General features: G+C 38.7%; 1 protein-coding gene across 1 annotated transcript; it reads right to left on the minus strand.

The window, feature by feature from the left end:
• Positions 1 to 499: 499 nt before the first annotated feature.
• On the minus strand, positions 500 to 1,429 carry LOC149266193 (uncharacterized). Its single transcript, XM_089407458.1, has one exon. It carries the CDS (start codon positions 1,427 to 1,429, stop codon positions 500 to 502), a length of 930 nt encoding a protein of 309 aa, XP_089263584.1.
• Between the last annotated feature and the right edge of the window lie 19,203 nt (positions 1,430 to 20,632).

Here is a 20,632-nt window from a genome sequence, read left to right on the forward strand (position 1 = left end):
ACATCCATCTGAGCTCTCTGGATTCCTCCACAACCAGCCAAACTTCATTTTTTATCAGGTCCCAGAATCTGTGAAAGAAGTTTGCTGTGAAGCCGTCCGGACCTGGCGCTTTTCCTTCTTTCATTTGTTGCACGGCCTCTTCAACTTCCTGCAGATTGATGGGTTTGATCAGTAAGCTGTTATGCTCCTCCGTTATGACCTTGGGTATGTTCTGGAGAAGTTGATTGATGGCTGGCATTCTGTTGAAGTCAGGCTCCTGGTGGGCTTTTTTGAAGTAGTTTATAAATTCCTTTTCAATGCCCTCATGCGTTTCAATCTTCTCTCCCTGCTCATTGTTAATATGAGTAATTTGGTTTATCATTCTTCTCTGAACAGTGGTTTTATGAAAGAATTTTGTGTTTTTTTCTCCGCTTTTCAGCCATCGAATTCGGGATTTCTGCCTCCATAGTATTTCCTCCTGCTTGTCTCTTTCTATAATTTTTTATTCTATGGCTTGTTCCTATTTGGAGAGTTCCTCTATTCGCCCCTCATTGATAATGGATTGTTGTATTTTCTTCATTTCAGTATTGAGCAGAGCTTGGTTGGAAAAGATGTTACCAAATATCTTGTGGTTCCATTGTTTGATGGCCCTTTTTAGATACTTGAGTTTTTGTTGGAACCTGGACATTCTTGTCCCCTCGGTCGGATTGAAATTTGTCCAGCTTGATCTGACTAGCTTTTCAAATTCTGGATGGGAGAACCAAAATTCTTCAAAACGAAAAGGGCGTCTGAGGTTGTTACCTAGCCTGTTCCATTGGAGCTCGATGGGCCAATGATCCGATCTGGAGAAAGGGAGAATGGAAGCTGTAAATTCCCCTCCGATATGAGTTGCATTGTCTGAGATTAGGAAACGATCAAGGCGCGATGCAATTTGTTGCGCTCCTACTCTCTTGTTTGTCCAGGTGAAGATACCGTTGCTTGTTGGGATGTCCATTAACCAGTTGTTGTTGATGAACTCCTTTAGAAGGCAGTCATCATTGTTTGTGTTGCTTCTGCCTCCTTTCTTTTCTTCCATGCTGGCGATCATATTGTAATCCCCTCCAGATATCCATAGTGGAAATGGTCTGTCTCTATTGAGCTTTGACAATGTATTCAGCAGTTGGCTTTTCTGAGCTGTGTCCTGAGGGAAATAAACATTAGTTAGCAGTCCATGAGCATTCGTACCTGAGAGGTGGAATGTGGCTTGGATGAAGTTTTTGTTAGCTTGAATATTGTTGAGATGGATGATCCGGGCATCCCAAAGTATTGCTAGGCCTCCCGAGGCACCTTGTGCATCCACCGCTGTGACTAGCCCTCCTGGCCAAGCCTTCGCAGCTATTCTTTCCAAAATTGTGGAGCTACACTTCGTCTCCTGCAAAAAGAGAATACTGGGTTTTTCTTGCTTCAGCATATTTTTTAAGATTCTTCCTTTCCTAGGGCCATTGAGCCCTCTGATATTCCAAGATATTAACTTCATTGAGAAGGGTGGGGGTTTGCAGTGAAGTACTTAGTCAGTTTGGCATACCTTCCTGACTCCACCAGTATTTCTCCTATCTTGATTGTTCTTTCTAGGGTTGTTTTCCTTCCCCTCTTCTTGCTGTCCTTGGTGATAAATTTGCCATCCCATGGACTACCGATCTGGACCCCTAGAGAGTATTTCTTCTGTGCTCTGTGTAACACTTCTACTAGGTTGTCGACTTGTTGTTCCGGGATTTTTTCAAAGTTCTTTGTGCGACAAGCATGTTCCAAGCCTAAAATGTCCAGCTCCCCTATATCTAGGGGCTCCTGGTCTTCCTCCATGACTTGGGGCGATTGAAAAATGTCCTCAGTTTCGATTGAGGCTTTTTCGCTTGGCTGAGAGTACTCCATATCCATTCCTTCAATTTGCTTTGACACATTTTTGTTCTGCGATATCAAGTGCTCTTGCCTTGTGATTTTCTGTCCTCCTTGCATTGATGTTTCGCCTAGTTGCTTTTGTTGGATTGCTTCGTCTTTCTCCTGTTCCTCGTCCGAACCCTTCTCATCGGTTTTGTTTAGAGCTTCGAATCTGTTGCTTGTTGTTGCTTTGTTGCTAGGATTTGCTTTGGGGTTGCTGGTGGCTTTTTTGTTTCCTCTTCTTCTATTGACTACCTTTGTGAATCCATCTGGGGTATGATTGTCAGACTTGTCTGGAAAGGAGTGTATCTTATTTAGAGGGCAATCTCTATAGAGATGTCCTATATCATGGCATTTCCTGCATCTAAATGGCACCTGTTCATAATCAATGACTTGAACCCATTTAGAGTCTTCATGAAAGAAACTTACCGTGTCTGGCAGTGGTTGTTTGAGATCCATGTATACACAGATCCGAGCATATGAAGCGTGTTTGCAGAGTTTTGTTTCCTCTGCCACCCTTACAAATTCACCAATGGCATTTCTGATCTCCTGTAGAGACTTTTCCTCCCAATATTCCCATGGCAGTGAGTAAAGCCTTATCCACACTAGCACACAACTCAGATCCTCCTTATCGGGGTTGAATCTTTCCACCCAGCCCTTGAGAAATAGACCTGCAGAGTTAAAAAAGTATGGACCTCCCTCCAAAATTCTAGTTTGATCTTCTAGACAGTTAAATACGGCAGTGAAGAAGCCCTTGGCTCCCAAATGCAGAGATATATCCCCTTTTGGACGCCATGTGGTGCTGATCCAAGTTCTCAGAGCTCTTTCTGTTGGCCAAATCCCTATAAACTTGCCGATCAGCGCATGATCTCGCATGTACTATATTCGGGCATTGATTCGCTCACTTGGGAAGTACACCCGTGGTCTATTGGTAGCAACAGGTTTGCAAGTTGAGGAGCTTGCTTTATTTCTGTGTTGGCATTATGATTCAAGTGTTGTCCTTGATGGCAACTCACTCAGAGGATGGTACAGGTGCTCAGAGGTTGGTACAAGTGATGGCATCTTAATCAGAAGATAGATCTCAGTACAGCATGCCAAGGAAGCTCATACACGCCGTTTCGTTAAGCCCAAGTCGCGTGTACACGCTAGTTCGATTCATAAAAAGCGCGTGTATGTGGAAAGGTTCCTTTGGTCCATGGTGGTTAGTCCTTGGAAGTTGTGCCTATGATTTCAGACCATTGTGTCTCGACGGGCGTGTCGATCCCTAGTTTTGAAGTTGATGGTATTGTGTTACTATGGTTTTGGCTCTTGGTATTGAGCTAGGCCTAAGACTATATAAGGAGAAGAAGATCATTAGGCAAAATCATCTTTCGACAAGGCTTGAATATCTAAGAGAGAAAGAGATCTGATATGCAGGTTCTGGGTTGCTTGATCTAAGCCAAGGAGAGATCACATCGGTTGATGGAAGACTAGATCTAAGGATAGATCGGGATCTAATGGTTTGAAATGCACTATCATGATATGGTTGATTATGCGTATTTCTAGATCTGCATATTGTCGCAATGTTACGTTTTGGATCTAACTAATGTCTGGTACAGCTGCAAATTGAGAAAGGTTATTTTTAGATTTGTACGCAGGTTGGCTTCGGTAAAAGCGCGTGTATACGCGGGTTTTGCTCATTGAAGTAGCGTATATCTTTTGAAGCTTGATTTTGGGTTTACAGTAGGGTCTGACTGTTATTGCAGAGTTCTGCAGTCTGCTCTGTGTTCTGGTAACTGGTGATTGACAGGGTTCAGTGGTTCAGTGATTCAAAGTTTGGTTGTTTTATGCTTCAATGATCTGTTGTGGAAATTGAATGATTTGTGGTCTTCAGATTGTAATGTTGTGCTTCAGGAATATCCAAGTCTGAAAATGTATGAAAAGTGATATCTGAAAGAAGGAAGATTGTAGGTCAGCACCTACGTACTAGTATCTTGGCTAGTACAAGAGCAAAGGGGGTTGGAGCTCCCTTCCAAGGAAGTTTGGAGAACGAGAGAAGGTTGTAGCCTTCTGCAGGTTGTAGCCTGCGTACTGGTATAAGGCTGCACCAGTACAAAAGATTGTAAACTGAAGTTTCATATTAAAGAAAGATAGAGACAACTTGCAGCAGGTGGTTTTCACCCACATTGGGTTTCCACCTTATATCTTGGTGTTCATGTGTGTGGCTTTTTATCTGTTCTGTTATACTGCACATGTTTACTGTTAATGTGGTGAATAATGTCCTGATACACTTAATTGAAGAATAAGCTAACTAAATTGTGAGTTTTCTTCTTATACGCTGTTTTACTTCGACACAGTAGCGTGTACACGCTGGTTCACTTAACTGAAGTAGCGTATATGTTTCTGAGCATTTAAAAAGTTTGATTAATCAGATAATACTGATTCATCCCCCCTCTCAGTATTATTTCCAACAATTGGTATCAGAGCAGGTCCTTCAGAGAAGCTTGATCGCTTGAAGGAAGATCTTTCATCATGAGCAACTACGAGAAAGAAGCATCAATCAGGCCACCGGTTTTTGATGGAACAAATTTCAATTATTGGAAGGTAAGAGTTACTGCATATCTTCAATCTCTTGGTACAGAAGTTTGGGACATTGTAGAAACAGGCTATGTTTTTCCTTCAGCTACTCCTACAGATCCAACTGAGAAAAAGGCATATGAAACAAATGCAAAAGCAGTCAGTACTCTATTAGGAAGTATATCTCAAACAGAATTCATGAAGGTCATGCACTTCAAATCAGCAAAAGAGATATGGGACAAAATGATCACTAGCTATGAAGGAGATGAACAGGTAAAGCAAGCTAAACTTCAAACTCTCAGGATTCAATATGAGACCCTCAAGATGTATAATGATGAAAGTGTGGCTAATTATTTTCTTCGGGTAGATGAGATTGTTAATTGTATGAAAAATTTGGGTGAAGAAATAAAAGAGACCATAGTAGTTCAAAAGATTCTAAGATCATTATCCCCAAGTTTGAATCCAAAGTATCTGCAATAGAAGAAAAGGAAAATCTCAAAGTTCTCACTATGTCTCAGCTACATGGAATTCTAACTGCTTATGAAATGAGAAAGGGAGGTCCATCAGACAGAAGGGAAGCTGCTTTTAAGGCATCAAGAAAAGAAGATTACTATGAAGCAAGCCATGTTCCAGAAGAAGAGGAAGAAGAATCAAATTTTGTCAGAAATCTTCAAAGGGGTGCTGGAAGGTTCAGAGGTAAGCTACCTTTCAAATGCTTTGCTTGTGGAAGAGTAGGTCATTATGCTGCAAAATGTCCTAATAAGGATAAAGGAAAAGAACCTGCTAGATGGAATAAGAAACAAAGTGCAAATAAGAAAAGCTACTACACCCATGAAGATAGTGATGGCTTATCAAACAATGATGAAGATGAACAAGGTAATAAATATAAGCTATTAATGGCATTTGAAGATGATGATTATGAGGATGCTGTAGATGTGGATAATCTCTATAATGAAATTACTAGACTCAAGAGATGCATAGAAGAAAAGAGTGTGATCATTGATACTTTGCAATTTCAAATTGATGAAAAGGAAAAACATCTTGAAAAACTAGAAGGTGAAATTGTTGGTCTCAGAAAAGAAATTGAGAAAACAAAAGCTATTAATCTTAAGTTTGTCAAAGGATCTGAAACTTTGGATGAGATTATCAATGTGCAGCGGTCTCCTCTAAACAAGACAGGGTTGGGCTATAATGGAGAAACCTCTCAAGCATCCACCTCAAAGAGTTATCTTGATGCAGCAAGAAGAAATGAGCAGAAGAACAATGAAGATAATCAGGTAAAGCAGGGACGAATTACAAACAGAAACTATCAGGGACAATCCTTCTTAAGGGTGAACAAAAGCTACAACCAACCACAGGTAAAATCTTCTCAGTTTGGCACAAGAATAGATGAAAATAGAAATTACAATCAGTTGGCTGGTAGATTCAATAACCGCAGAAGCTTCTTCAATGGACAATGCTTTTCTTGCCATAACTTTGGTCACAAAGCAGCTCAATGTGTTGCATATAAAACAATCATGACTAGGGAAGCTCAAAAACAAAGAAGTATGACAGGGATTACAAAGAGGACCTATAACAACTTTTCGGTTCTTGAAAATGAAGTTGAATGTTCTATTTGCAATAATTTTGGTCATAAAGAATCTGAATGCAGGAGCAGGTTTCAGGAGAAAAAGGAACAAGCCACGAGCACCAAAAAATGGAGAATAAAAGAACCTCAGACAGAAAGATGTGGGATAGCGTTTTATGCAGAAGGACAGGAAAATCTATGGTACATTGACAGTGGATGTTTGAAACATATGACAGGTGATAAAGAAAAACTTGAATCTTATTCTACTTTAGAAAAGGGAAAGAAAGTTTCTTTTGGAAATGATACTCCTGCAACTATAAAAGGAAAAGGTATTGCTCCTTTGAAAGAAAAGGTCAAGGCTGGAAATGTTTTGTATGTTGATGGATTGAAGCATAATCTTCTAAGTGTCAGTCAGATGTGTGATCAAAAAACCGAGGTTATTTTCAGATCGAATGGATGTCTTGTTCGTGATCTTGATACAGGTAAAACAGTTCTCAAAGGCAAAAGAACTCCAAATAATCTGTACATATTTGAAGAAGGACAACAACAATGCTATCTTAGCAAGGATGAAGAGCACTGGTTATGGCATCGAAGGTTGGGACATCTAAGCTTCTCACAAATAAGAAAAGCATGCAAATATCAGGCAGTTCGCGATCTTCCAGATATCAAAATTCCAGACAACACTATATGCAAATCTTGTCAGTTTGGAAAGCAAACCAGAACTAACTTTCCAGAAAAGGAAGGATCAGCTAGCTTGCCTCTTGAGCTAGTCCATACAGATGTATGTGGTCCATTTAGGAAAAGGACACCTCGAGGAGAAGAATATCTGATATTATTCATTGATGATTTCTCAAGGTTTGTTTGGTTAGGGCTTATGAAGCACAAAGATGAAGCATTCGAAAAATTCAAATCCTTCAAAGCATTGGCTGAAAATGAATCAGGACACAAAATTAAGTGCCTCAGATCTGACAGAGGTGGGGAGTTCACATCAAATGAATTTTTCGATTTCTGCGATGAACATGGGATAAAAAGAGAATTCTCTACAGCTAGAACTCCTCAGCAAAATGGGGTTGTGGAAAGAATGAACAGAACTATCCAACAAATGGCTCGTGCTATGCTCGATGAATCAGGTACTCCTGCAACCTTCTGGGGTGAAGCTGCACATGCTGCTGTTATCATTCTTAACAAAACAAATGTTCGAGTAAACAGCACTCAAACACCTCATGAGCTTTGGAGTGGTAAAACTCCTTCCGTGAAGCATTTCAAAATCTTTGGGAGCAAATGTTATATTAAGAATACTGATGAGCAACTTGGCAAACTTGAACCTAGAGCAGATGAGGGCATTCTTCTTGGTTATTCTCCACATAGCAAAGCATACAAGTGCTACAATAAAAGACTTGGCAGAATTGTTGACAGTATTGATATAGTGGTTGATGAGAAGGGATATATTCCTAGGCAAGTTCATCATGAAGACATTGAAGAAGATGAAGGTTACTCTCAAAGGCGAAATGATGAAGAAGAAGAACCTCAAGAAGAAGAAGAATCTCAAGAAGAACCAGAGGAGCAGACAAGAATAGAAGAGAAGACTCCATCCAGATATGTCCAAAAGAATCATCCAGAAACTCAGATTGTGGGGCAGAAAGAAGCAGGAGTACAAACAAGAAGGACACTTGCAGAAGCTTCAAGCTACTTGGCTCTACTCTCCTCCATTGAACCACAAAATGTGAAAGAAGCATGCAAAGATGAATGTTGGGTCAAAGCAATGGATGAAGAACTTGAGCAAATCGAAAGGAACAACACTTGGGAATTAGTTCCTGCATCTTCCCGAATGCCCCCAGTTTTCAATTTTTCATGCTTAAAGAAGGTTATAGGTGACAAGCTCACAGTTCAAGCAATATTTTCAAAACATGACGAGGAAGGAAAAATCATATTGGAAATTGAAGCAGTGATGGAAACAAGAACCCGACAGCTACAAAATCGATCAATTTCAGAGTATCTCATCAAGTGGAAGAAATTACCCACTGGAGATTCCACATAGGAGGATGAGAATTTTATACAGAAGCATCCAAAACTACTCAAGCATTGAGGACAACACTTTTTGAATGAGAGAGGCATGTCAGGTCCCTATACCACTAGTGTAACCCCTTATTGTTATTAGTGCAACCTCCTTATTGTATTATTGTGCCCATATAGTCCCCATGTTGTTATTATTATGCCTCATAGAAGCCCACTATTGTTATTGTTGTGCCCTAAAATATTATTGTTATGTAGGCTCTAATTGTATTGGGACCCCTTAGACTCCTATATATAGAAAGGAGGTCTTGTAATTTGTATTATCCAAGAATTTTTCATTTGTGTAATGTAAAGTAGGTTTCCCCCTCAAAGAGGTTGATTTTTAAGTCGTTGATCTATCTTTTCTATATTTTTGTGAGCTGGTTTCATGGCAGATCAGTCCCCTCCATCACATATGCTTGTGAGCAGTATCCCATGCTTTGGGGCATGATGATTTCCCTTGGCCATCTTTTCAATTGATTAGCATAAGTCTTGGCCTAGATCCCACCAGATCTAGGTATGCTCGATTATCCTCCCGTTCCTTGGATAGTTTGTCCTATCGGCCTCTCTGGCGATCCATATTCACATCGCATATCATAGACGTTTGATACCATATCTTCAAATATTCTACTCTATGTCATACCACCTTTACCACATAATCCCCATGTTTGAATTAGTGGCTGAGGATGATTCTAGACCTCCTATAGTAGCTCATTCTTGTTTTCCTCTTCCCTTAATTCTTCACCAGGAACCATCGTTCGAAGAAGCATTAAGGCCATCTTTAGATAAGTAAGGCCACTTTCCTGAAATTCATAGTTCCTGATTCTAATGGTCAATTTGTCCGCTACGATCTCCACAAGATTTAGGGCCTTCACCTCCTCTCAAATTAGAGGGAAAATGCCCTTTTATATGAAAACCCATAGTTTTTATGTCACACATTATGACCAGATCGTAGCACCATTTAATGAACCATCAACACCATTGGAAAGCTCTCACCGAGTACTCTAATGGGTTTCTTTCATTTTTTGGTAATTTGACACTTCACTAAGAAGCCATTTTTTCCATGAAGTGTCACTTTACCACCTCTTAAAATTGAATTTCTTCATATGAGTTGCTTGTACTTTGGGACCACTTTCCCTTGGAACTTGTTGTCTCAAGTGTCAATTTTCATCATGAGTAACCATCGTTCACTCATGTTTTCATGGTCCCCCTAGGCCTACTTTGTGTGGCAGCATCATCGAGTCACCCTTGTTCAGAGCATCCGCAATGAGTCACCCTTGTATCCATGGAGTCTGTTTCAAGTCCCATTGTGTCCCATTATAGTCTTTCATCCATCATTACATCTTATTCATCCTGTGTTGTCCATTTTTAGCCTCTAGTCATACTGTCCACCATCCTCTCCGGTGTCGATTCAGTCGCTGCCAGGTCAACGACACACTTTATGCTCTGACAAGTGAAGTCGTATATTTTTCCCTCAATACCATTTTCCCCATTTTCCCTGGTGTCAGTCCATCAGTTACATTACTATTTTCACTCATGCCTTAGTTTATGACCCCCATTACCTCACTTATGGTGGGCCCTATTCTATTGACATCATCACTTCTATTCTGGAAGAACAGCCTAGAGGGCGATGTATCTTGGTTCTAGCTTCCACTCTTGTTCGGTGCCTCAAATCAAGCAAATGGAATCATCATTTCCCTTTGAATTGATTGTTTCATGCTCGTGATTGATACACTTGATGGTCTAGTAATGCATCAGATTGTACCAGTGATTCCCGAGTGTGTGTGAGATATTCAGACCTTGTGAGGGGGTTACCCTTTAGGTAGCCCCCCACATGCCTATATGACTTCATATTATGCTACAACCTCATATGAAAATCATCATATTTGATGGGTTTGGTTCCTTCCATTTGCAGAACTCATAGCACGCATGTCTCCTTCATATGATCCATTTAGTTTTGCAAAGCCCTTTCATGTTCAGTAGGGCTTCTTTGGTTGTTATACCCTCCCTCCCACCCAGTTTTTGAGGGAAGGGCCATTATGTCTCATGTACTCATATGTTAGTGTATTTATTCCTGGCTCATGTTTTTCTAGGCGCATTATGTATATGGGATACATTTTATTATTTTCTGGCTCATTTATGCCAGCATGTCATGTACCATTTAGCATGTACTTTAGTGCTCAGCTTCATTTTGTTGGGAACACAATTATTGTTTGTGCTCAGTTATCTCGACGGGTATGGTTATCCCTACCCCACCTCATTTGATATCAGGTACCATAGCATAAAAGGAGACTTACATTAGTTAGTCGGTCTCGCCCCCTCAGTCACTATCCTCTTTTGATTAAGCTCCATTGCTCTCTCTCTCTCTCTCTCTCTCTGACTCCCCTTCAGTGTCTAGTGATTATGTCTTTACAATGTACTTCGGTCATACGTTTTTCTCCTAACACTCATATGTTGGGGGGAAATCTGTTATCACCAAAAATTGATCATCTAGTCATAACTTACTAGATTGATCGAAGTACACCATGTAGGGCCAATTTTACCATAGTAAAATTGCTTTCACTAGAAAAAGTTATTTAATAAACCACATTTGTTAAGTTATTTCTGGTTAAACCCATAAGGAATAATTACATAAATCATTATTTATTTAATTATCTTCTAGGATTAATTAATTAAACCATTGTTTAACTAATATTCCTTGTCATATTTGACCCAATCATGAGAAATAATTAGATAAATCATTATTTTTCTTATTTTTCTCTAGGAATAATTAATTAATCATTATTTAGTTATTATTCCTTGTCAAGTTTGACTAAATCCTCTAGGAATACTTAAACAAATCATTATTTGTTTATTATTCCTTAACCACATTCCTTGAGATGATAAATAAATAATTTATTTATTTATTATTTCTAAATAAAAGTATTTAACAAATTTAAATACTTTCTCCCTCCAACCAAATATAATAAAATATTCCAAATGGTTAATTTTAGAATTTGGTTAATAATATTTTATTATTTTCCATTATTCGAGAATAACCTAATATTTTGTTATAAATTGGAGGGTTTTACATCCATTCTTCACTTTGGATCATTTTCATTGTTGCACTCACTATTGTAACTTTGATTATAATCACTGTCACTTGCCATTTTCTTTTTCCATTTGAGTTCCCATTGAGCTCAAACATTTTTTGTTGGGTTTACACATTGTAGACAAGAGAGACTCTACAAAGCTAAAGACATTAAGGGTAGCCAATAAACCATCCCATAGACGGGGACTGGTATCATCATTTGTTCCCTTCACAGGTGTCATATAATAAAATATATTCTTTATATCTAGTTTCCATTGAGTTATTGGAGTTATTTGCGCTTAATTCCTTATTTCATCTTGTTGTTTAACTATTTATGTTGCATAGATCGGGACTTTAGCAGGTTTGTTTCTATCATTTGTTGCAGATCCATGTTGTTTTATAGCCATTTTTATTGTTAAGGTTTTTTTCATCCGAAGTCTAAAGTGGTTTCTTTTAGTACACTCTCGATAAGAATACCATATAATAAAAGGAATTCCACTACGTGTGGTTACTTCTGTTGATCACGCTGGTAGCATGAAGGACGCCTAAGGATAACCAGTTCCCAACACAGGATCTAGACTTGTGCGAGGTTACGAAATTTGCCTCGTTGTGGGTGACGAAGGATCCTGACCGCATCATTGAAACAAAGATTTTTTGGGTAGTGTTCGAGTCAAATTTGTGGATGGTGATCAACCAACAACCATGGTTGTCACCTAGTCTACATGCACAGTACACAAATATCATAGATTTCAAGGAAGATTTTCACAATTTGTCCATACGCATGAAGAAGGATGTCGCACGAACATGGCACAAGTTGCCATATTTCGTCATGGAGGAAAGCATTATGGGGGTCATCAAAAAATGGCTAAGTGATTTGCTCACCCCATCTGGAAAAGCTGCAGGAACAAGTAAGGCCGTAGAAGGATATACAGGGAAAACAACAACTACAACAGTGGCCAACAAAGAAGGCTTCTAAGAAAGACAAAAAAGCACAAAAGGCTTCTACAAAAGAGAAGGAAGCGCATAAGGAAAAGGATTCTACAAAAGAGAAGGAAGCATAAAAGGAAAAAGTTGTGCAAGTAGTAATGTCGAAGGTCACTATTGACCTCGAAGAACCTGAGACAGAGTGCACCGATGTTGAGGTTGAAATTGAAGGTGAAGATGAATGGGGCATAGACCCCTATCTCGGATCGGAGGACTTAGAGTCTCCCTTCAGGGTCAAAAAGAGGCAGAAGCGAAGTTCCACGGGACCTCGCAAGAAGCAGAAGTCTGATAAGTCTGTGAGTACGATACCATTGGTCCTCATGGAGGGGGACCTTGATGAGATAGGTGATGTTTTCTGCTCCACCACTAGAATTGCATGGAGACACATCGAGGACCAGTACAACCAAGTATTCGATAAATTACAACAGGGCCTGAAGATATTACATGCTCAGACAAGGGTGATCCAGGCGAGTGTGGGACAAGCGAGCATGGATCAAGAGAGCATGCCAAAATTTAGTTCCATTGAAATCACATCTGAGCTCCAAGCAATACCACTACGAAGGGGCTCTCTCTAGTTTGAGACAACCGAAGACCAAGATCGTGCGCAATACTAGAAAAATCTAAGTATCAACCTTGCAGCACTATCGATTCAGACCTTGCATGAGTTGCACGAGTGCTATTGAATATTGACGAGGTAAAAACTAACAATCAACAGATTTTTGCAGAGAAAGCGCATACCTTCTAGGCCCTCAACAAGGTGATGTAGTGCAATCAGTAGCTAGAGGCAGCCCTTACCCAAGTATGCAGTAAGCTCCCTGAGATCCAAATTCCAGCAGAGAAAATTCACAAGTTAGTTTTTGTGGTGAAAGAATCCAAGGAAGAAATTGGGAAAGCTATGGTTTGAGATGCAGTCGCAGATTTCAGAGCTTCAACTAAAGTTGTAGCCAACCACTCCAAAATTCAGAGAGCAGTGCAAGGCTGCCATTAAAGTAGACATGACCACTCTAGACGTTGCAGTCAAGGATTGTAGTGAATTGTTTGAGTAGACATTGGAGATGTGGACCTCGCTATAGGATGATCCACACTTACAGATGATCGAAGATGACATCCACGAAAAGTAGTTGCAGTTTGATGACATTAGGGTGAAAACATGGACCTTAGCACTTGTGCAAGGGTTCACCAGACTTCAGGAAGGGAAATTCATCTAGACCTAGATTGATGAGCTGCATCGGAAGGCCGCTATTATTTCCTCACAGACGCATCCATGGGCCGATGAGGCAAGCCAATTGTCACAGAATGTTTAGAGCAAGATCAAAGCTCTTCAGCAAACACAAAGAACCATGGGCCTTGTAGTCAAAAGTCCAACCATGGAGAAATTGGTTGACGAAGTTTACTAGTCCGTTGCGCAGGAAATAGTAGATCTTCAAGCGTTGAAGATAGAATTCAGTGATCTGCAAGCAAAGGTTGAGGCAACACTATCAGAGTGACTCGGGACAAGTCACGACTTTGTGTTGGGGTCCTATTGGGACGGGGTCCCCCTGGGTCAAATTTTGTTAAGTTTTGTTACAACTTGTAAATTCTTTGCATTTTGAGGAGTGAAGCATGAGTAGCGCAGGTTGATAGGAGTCAAAGGGTCTTTAGGAAGGTCAAAGCCCCTTAAGTTTGTTAAAATCAAGTAGTTTTGAGACCCGCCCATGGTTCGTGTACCATGGTATTGTAATGAAGAAGAATATAAAAGGAATTCATAAAAGAGTCATCGGATATGATAGAAGTAAGAATAGTGTATGATTTGGGTCTGATTTTATCTATTTTGTACTTGGGCGAAGGGGAAGGCTCCTGCAGCTGTGTGCATGGAGACCTTGGTAAGTTTGCATCTGAGTGTGGTAGCCCCTACAGCGGTGTGCACAGGGTTGGGAAGAAATGTAATTGAAGATTTGAAGCATAATAAAGGCTTGTTTTGTAGAACTATCTGTGTATCTGTGTATCACATTTTTATCTCTGAATTTATGATCTTTTTGATCTGTTGAATGCATAGATTCGCGAATACATAGATTTGTTTATTTATATGATGTTATGCATGTTTAGCACAATCGGTGAAGGACATAAATCTGCTAACTATTAATTACTGTAAATTATGGGTTTTAAGGGTTAGGGTTCATGAAGGTCAAGATAAAGCCCTAAGTTTGGCATAAACACATCACATAGTCCTCTGGATGCAGAAACCTAGTTCTAGCATCCCCCAATATTGCCTCAAGTGAGACTGCAACTTGTGCTATGCTGGTTGTTGCCAAAAGGTCCGATAGTGTAGGGTTTTGTTGGTTAGCGCAGCTAACTCCGAACCTGGGTCCAAGCCCCCTTAAGCCAACAATATTCCCTTGGTTGTTTATGGATTGGTTTATCCCATGAGATCCCACATTCATACTTAAAATATGGCATGGGGGTGATTGGTTGAAAGAAAGAGTTGGTTCAGCCAATCTATGGCCGAGTGGTACATGGAAGTCATGAACCTGATTGGATTTTACCTATGTTCAATAAGAGCTAAGTTTCTCTTGCTTTTGATGAGTAAATGTACTAGATATTATTTGGAATTAATGGTTGTTCTATCATTGTTATTTATCTCGTTATATGTTGGCTATAAGCATGGTTATTTGACAATTCTCAGTCATGAATCTTTTCATGTTTTTACTTGTAATTAAATGAATAATGAATGCAATACCTAATTGATGTTATAAAAGCTAATGTGAAAAATTAGTGGCCCTTCTTGTTAAACTCCAGATAATTTTTCAATCCCTTATGTTCATACTTGCATTCATGATTTTTGCGTTGCATATTTACCAAGTGTTTGACAGAATGTCAGTCATGATTAGACTAGGGTAGGTCAAGTTCTTTATCAGGTTTGTTATAAAAATCATTTTCTGCATATCTGTTATGAGTTCTAAAAGTTTCATAGAGTTATGGGCAGAGGTTAAACCCCAGCCCTAGAAAGTAGCATTAAATATCGTAATCGCTTGCATAACACTGGCTGAAAAAGGCTATAGTCGCACTCAAGAAGGCTCTTGAGAGCAACTGGAGGCTTTGAGTTGCTTGGAGGCCTTGGCAAGGGAGATACTAGGGCTCTAAGTCAAGAAAAAGGAGAGTCGTCTCAGGGTTTGGAAACCTAGACGGATTGGGTCACTCCTCGAGGTCCTATAGTACTTGGGAGAAGTTAGTAAGGTCTTAAGTTACCGACTCCATTTACTTAAGGTCATATAGGAAGTTGAGTCTTATTGTTGTAGCCCCTCAGCTCATGTTTCCCTAGGCAAGCTGGTGAAAGTGGGTAGATATGAGAGGAGATGTTGTTACAGTCATTCTCATCCCTATTATAATAATAATATAAATAGATAATAGGTTAAAGAAACAATAGTATGTTAATTTTACATTAAACACAAACCAATTTCTTCTAATCAAATTGGTAGCCCTGTGCCTTACATTTTATATTACATTTTACATTTTTTATTACAATACATTTTACATTTATATATGTTTTAATTTGAATATTAATTAAAGCATATGAAACTGACAATACACACACACACACACACACACACACACACACACACACACACAGATATCTATATATATATATATATATATATATATATATATATATATATATATATATATATATACATACATATATATATATATATATACATATACATATATATATATATATATACATACATATATATATATATATATATATATATATATATATATATATATATATATATATGTATATGTGTGTATATATATATATATATATATATATATATATATATATATACACATATACATATATATATATACATATATATATATATATATATATATATATAGATATATATGTGTGTGTGTGTGTGTGTGTGTGTGTGAGAGAGAGACGTTGACATGTTTTCTTACATTATGCCTTACGCCTACACATCTCCCTTATATTGGCTTATAGAGTGCCCCTTGGCACAATAAAGTAATAAGTAATTTTGGTTTTAACGTTTTTTGAAATCAATTTTATATATCATATATTTATCTTTTTAACATTTTTATTTATTTTGAATATAATTATTGATGAGAGAGAATTTTGAAGGAGATAAAACATAAACAAAAGAAAATATCATGGAAATGCTTGAATTACCCTACATATCCATTCCCCCCAACATCATGTTGACGATGCTTGATGTCGCCAACATTGTAAGGGGATCTCCCTGATGTGAAGTCCCAATTAGACCTCATACTATTTGGTGTAGTAGTCCCATCTTGTCATACGATCTAACCACTATTGGAATGGTTTTCTATGATATGCCTTGGTTACAATCGGACATAAGAGAATACAATTCCTCTTTCAATTAGCAAGAATGTGATATTTGTGATACACCCATTGTAAGGTGTATGAGGATATTCACACGGTTAGAGAGGAAAATGAGCCACCGATTAGAAAATTAATAGTACTATCCTAAAGGGGGACCCAGGAATAAAGCGAAATACTTATTGAGTACATGCAAATTAGTCCACATAGTAAACAACAATCGTTAAAACATAACAACCTTCATTCAATAATAGCCATATATAAGCAACAAAATAGTCCATTGACTTAGTGTGTAAATAATGCAACATATACCATAAACATAACCAAAATAGTCCAACTATATATGTGATATATGTATGAAGGAATGTTATCTCATTGAGCTTCTGATTATAAGTATAAGATCCCAAGTACACTGTTACATAGATGAAACAATGTATCCAATAGTGGAACACGAAGCCATGACTTTCTTCTCCAAAGAATAATATATCTCCTATGTAGTACAAGAGAAGCCAAGGCTAAGCCTCCCAAAAATCCCAAAAATATCCTATGTAGTACAAACATAATGACCTTTGAGCTTCCCATGACTCTTTGACTTCTATGATTGTTCACATTATAGCATGACTCATTACATTCCAATATGTGGTTTTTCATATTCCACATGTGTTCCTTAGACTTCATTACATAACATTTATTACATAAGACAATTTACGAATGAGACGGTGGCCTAATAAGACAAAACTTCTAAAAGGACAAAGACTCATCAAATGGATAAATCGCTTGCTTCTTCATGGAGTTCGTTTGTGAGGTAAGTGTGCCATGATTTGAAATCATTTGTGATGTCTTCGATCTAATCTAGCAAGTCCCCTTTGTAGCGCATATTCACCTCCAATGCCTCTGTCAATTTGTTTTTGGAGATTAATTGTACACTATTCCACAACCATGAAAGTTTCATGTGCGCTTTGACTAGTGCAAAGGCATACTGCTAAATAATGTCTATGGTTACCTCCAAACTTTCCCATTTTGCTGTGTGCTTGATTTGTCTAATGTATTCCCTGCTCTCCTGGAAGATGACCTCCCTACCTTTGATTTCTTCAAGAGATACGATGGTGGGCATCCCGTGTTTCTTTGTAAGAGACTCAAAACCATTATGCAGTCAGTTGTATGCAACCATAGTGCTAACCGAATGTGCTCCAAGATGAGATTAATTTTGTAGGTGAAGTCTCAAATGAACTCTGTCTATTTTTGTAGCAAACTTATCCTTGCTTTCTAAATGCTACGAAGCATCAATATATTTGGCATTCCACTCCTGCATCTGATCAACTGCTTTGTTTTCTTCCTTCAATAATTTCACCACTTCCTATGCATTCTTTTGAATTCCAATGAGAGAAGCCAAAACCTGTTGTATAAGTATCATCTCGTCATATAGTTATGCCATGGTACCTTCCATTGGCCCCAACTCTTATTGCATGGTTGACTGTCATTCCACAACATTAAATTTTTGTGATGGCAGTCGTTGCTTCTCCACTGGAAGATGTCCTACATGTTGCTTCACCACAACAATTTCTCTTATAAACATGGCATTCTCATTCAACAAGTACTATGAGTTATCCCATGATGTTGAATCAAATGCAACGTTTGTCGCCATAAATGCCCTCATATTTCTTCTAGTCTTGTTAGTGATCACCCTCTCTGTAGACACTAGGAGTGGATTCTAAGGATCCAATGGGAATTACGTATGTTATTTTTGTACAATCTTCTTCTTTAGTTGATCAAACATTACGCTACATACATCCATGACTTGATCTGCTGGTGGAGGTGTAATCCCCATATCTCCTAATGGAAGATGACCTCCTATGAGAGGATGTTCCCTTAGAGTACCTGGTTCTTCCTCCATTGGTTGGATGGTATATTCTTCCTCACACTTCTCTTCTTCCGGCTCCTAATTCAATTGATATTCTTCCAATATTTGTGTTGCTTCCTCCTCTTAGGACTGCCTCTATTTCTCTTATTCTATCCTCGTCCTTTCTTCTTCTTCTTCCTCTTGTTGCTCTTCAAGCAACTAATCATGTTTTCTATTCCTCTCATATTCTTATGTTTCTCCTCTCTCCTGCTCTACCTGTCTATCTCCTGAACTTAAGGGATCAATTTTCCATTTCTTTCTTCTCTCACCTATCGAGGAATATCTGATCCTTTTCTTGGGAGCTAGTTTCCTTACTTGAGTTGTTATCTCCTCCTCCTTATGCTCTTGTGAATCTTGAGCTAGTCGATCGTTGGGTGAACTAGCCTCCAATAGTGGATGTGTCTTCATTCTGGAATTGTACCAATTCTTTATATTTTTATATTCATCTTTGGACATTGATGAATACCATGTATTATGATCGATCCTTTGACAATGTTGCCTAACAATTTTCCTAAAATCATATGCATGGAATTATTTGGTAGTGAAGTGTATGTGATCCAGCTTTTTTATCTCGATTTTCGTAGCCTTGTGGATCTTTAATTCATACAATTTTATCCTTAATGGGAAGAAAGGCCAAGGGGCTTTCTTCCTCCTGTGAAGAAGTCCTCACAATCCCTTGTCTAGCTAATTGGAAACTTCTTGCATGACCACTTTTTTAGTCATATATCGCGGCATAAGATGATGGGATATCTAATAATCAAAGCACTTGATGTATGTACCCTCTGGAGCTACAAACCATTATGTGATATCTCGAAGAGACTCCTTCACTTGATCGGTCATGCAAGGAGGATTGATCTCAAAAATCATGTGAAAGATTACTGCAAAGAAGTTTTCAACTAATTTTTCATATATGCCTCTAAAGCTCAACTCGGATAACACTTTGTAGTGGAAGTAAACAAGGAACTTATCCTCAGGATTCTAGTTCCACTTCATTCCCAGGAACACGTATTGTGCACAAATTTCATCTAAGAGAAATGTAGACATGTAGAATTCTAATGTCTGGTTCACTTGTAAAGATGCCTTTTCCCATCCCACCTGACGCTGCAACTCTAATGATAGGATATTAGCCCAATTGAAAAAAATTCCTCTAGACACTACTATATTGAGCATGTATATCCAATTCTCTTGGAACACCTTAGCGTTTTTAAGCCCATATAACTGGCAATACATAACTATCAGGTATTGATAGACATGCCTAATAATATTCATCGGGTACACTGTAGATGGGAAATGGGGGAACTTGGTTGGATCTCGAAACCATGTTTTGATAACACCAGTAGTGTCAATGGTTGCCCATCTTGTGTAAAATTCATCATTGGCATATTCATTGGGCTTGAGCATCTTATAATATGTCTACATGTCTTCACTAGTACAAGTGGTGAGCTAGCTGCCACTCTCACTGCATAGCACAATGTGAGAATCATCCATGTGTGTAATGATCCATTCAATTACTTTTGCACATGGCATGATTAGGAATCTTCATGCAATCCTGTGCATCCTGGACTTCTTGATATTGATATATGCATGAAAATCTTCTAAGTCCCTAGGAAACCTCTCCTACATGAATGTGTTGTATATTTTGCTCCAACTGGCTTGTGTACCTTTACCAATGAAGCACTAAGTATTTGCATATATGGGAACATTGGGCCTTATAACTTCCATAGGTTCATCAATTCTTGCTTCTGAAATTTCTTTGGAGGTCACTTTGCGAGGCGACATGTCTCCAACAAATGATGATAGAGTGGCAACATTCGTAGCATGAGCACCTATTTGGGGCAGCACTCTCATAGGTATAGTATTAGCTTTAAAAAACCTATCTATGCAGCAATTCTTGTAAATCAATTCAAAGATCCATTATATACAATAGATCATGAAAAATTATGAACAACAACCTAAAATAACTTGCATGCAAGAGAAAATACACATGAAAACTAGGAGGGTGCACTTTCAAAGCACAAAGGGGACATGCATGGTCATTCAGGGCTTCATAGTGCACTCATGTGCTCAAGAAAGGAAGAAAAATCAACAAGGGCGCATTGTTGCACCCTGAAGGGTCGAAGGGGGAGATAAGGACGGTGTGTTGTCACACTTCGAAGGGAAGAAGGATGAGAGAAACAAATCTTCAAGTCTTCACAATGCGCCTATAAGCCCAAGGCAAAGGAAGGTGCATGGTCGCGTGCCAAAGGCCTAAATGAATGTTGCTTCATG

The sequence above is a fragment of the Pinus tabuliformis genome, chromosome 6 (assembly GCF_031772625.1).
Source record: "Pinus tabuliformis cultivar Carrire ecotype Pingquan chromosome 6, CPIR1, whole genome shotgun sequence".
NCBI lineage: Eukaryota > Viridiplantae > Streptophyta > Pinopsida > Pinales > Pinaceae > Pinus > Pinus tabuliformis.

Bases quoted from the DNA above. Each gene is read 5' to 3' on its own strand.
- LOC149266193 (XM_089407458.1), bottom strand. From the start codon at position 1,429: ATGCTGAAGCAAGAAAAACCCAGTATTCTCTTTTTGCAGGAGACGAAG.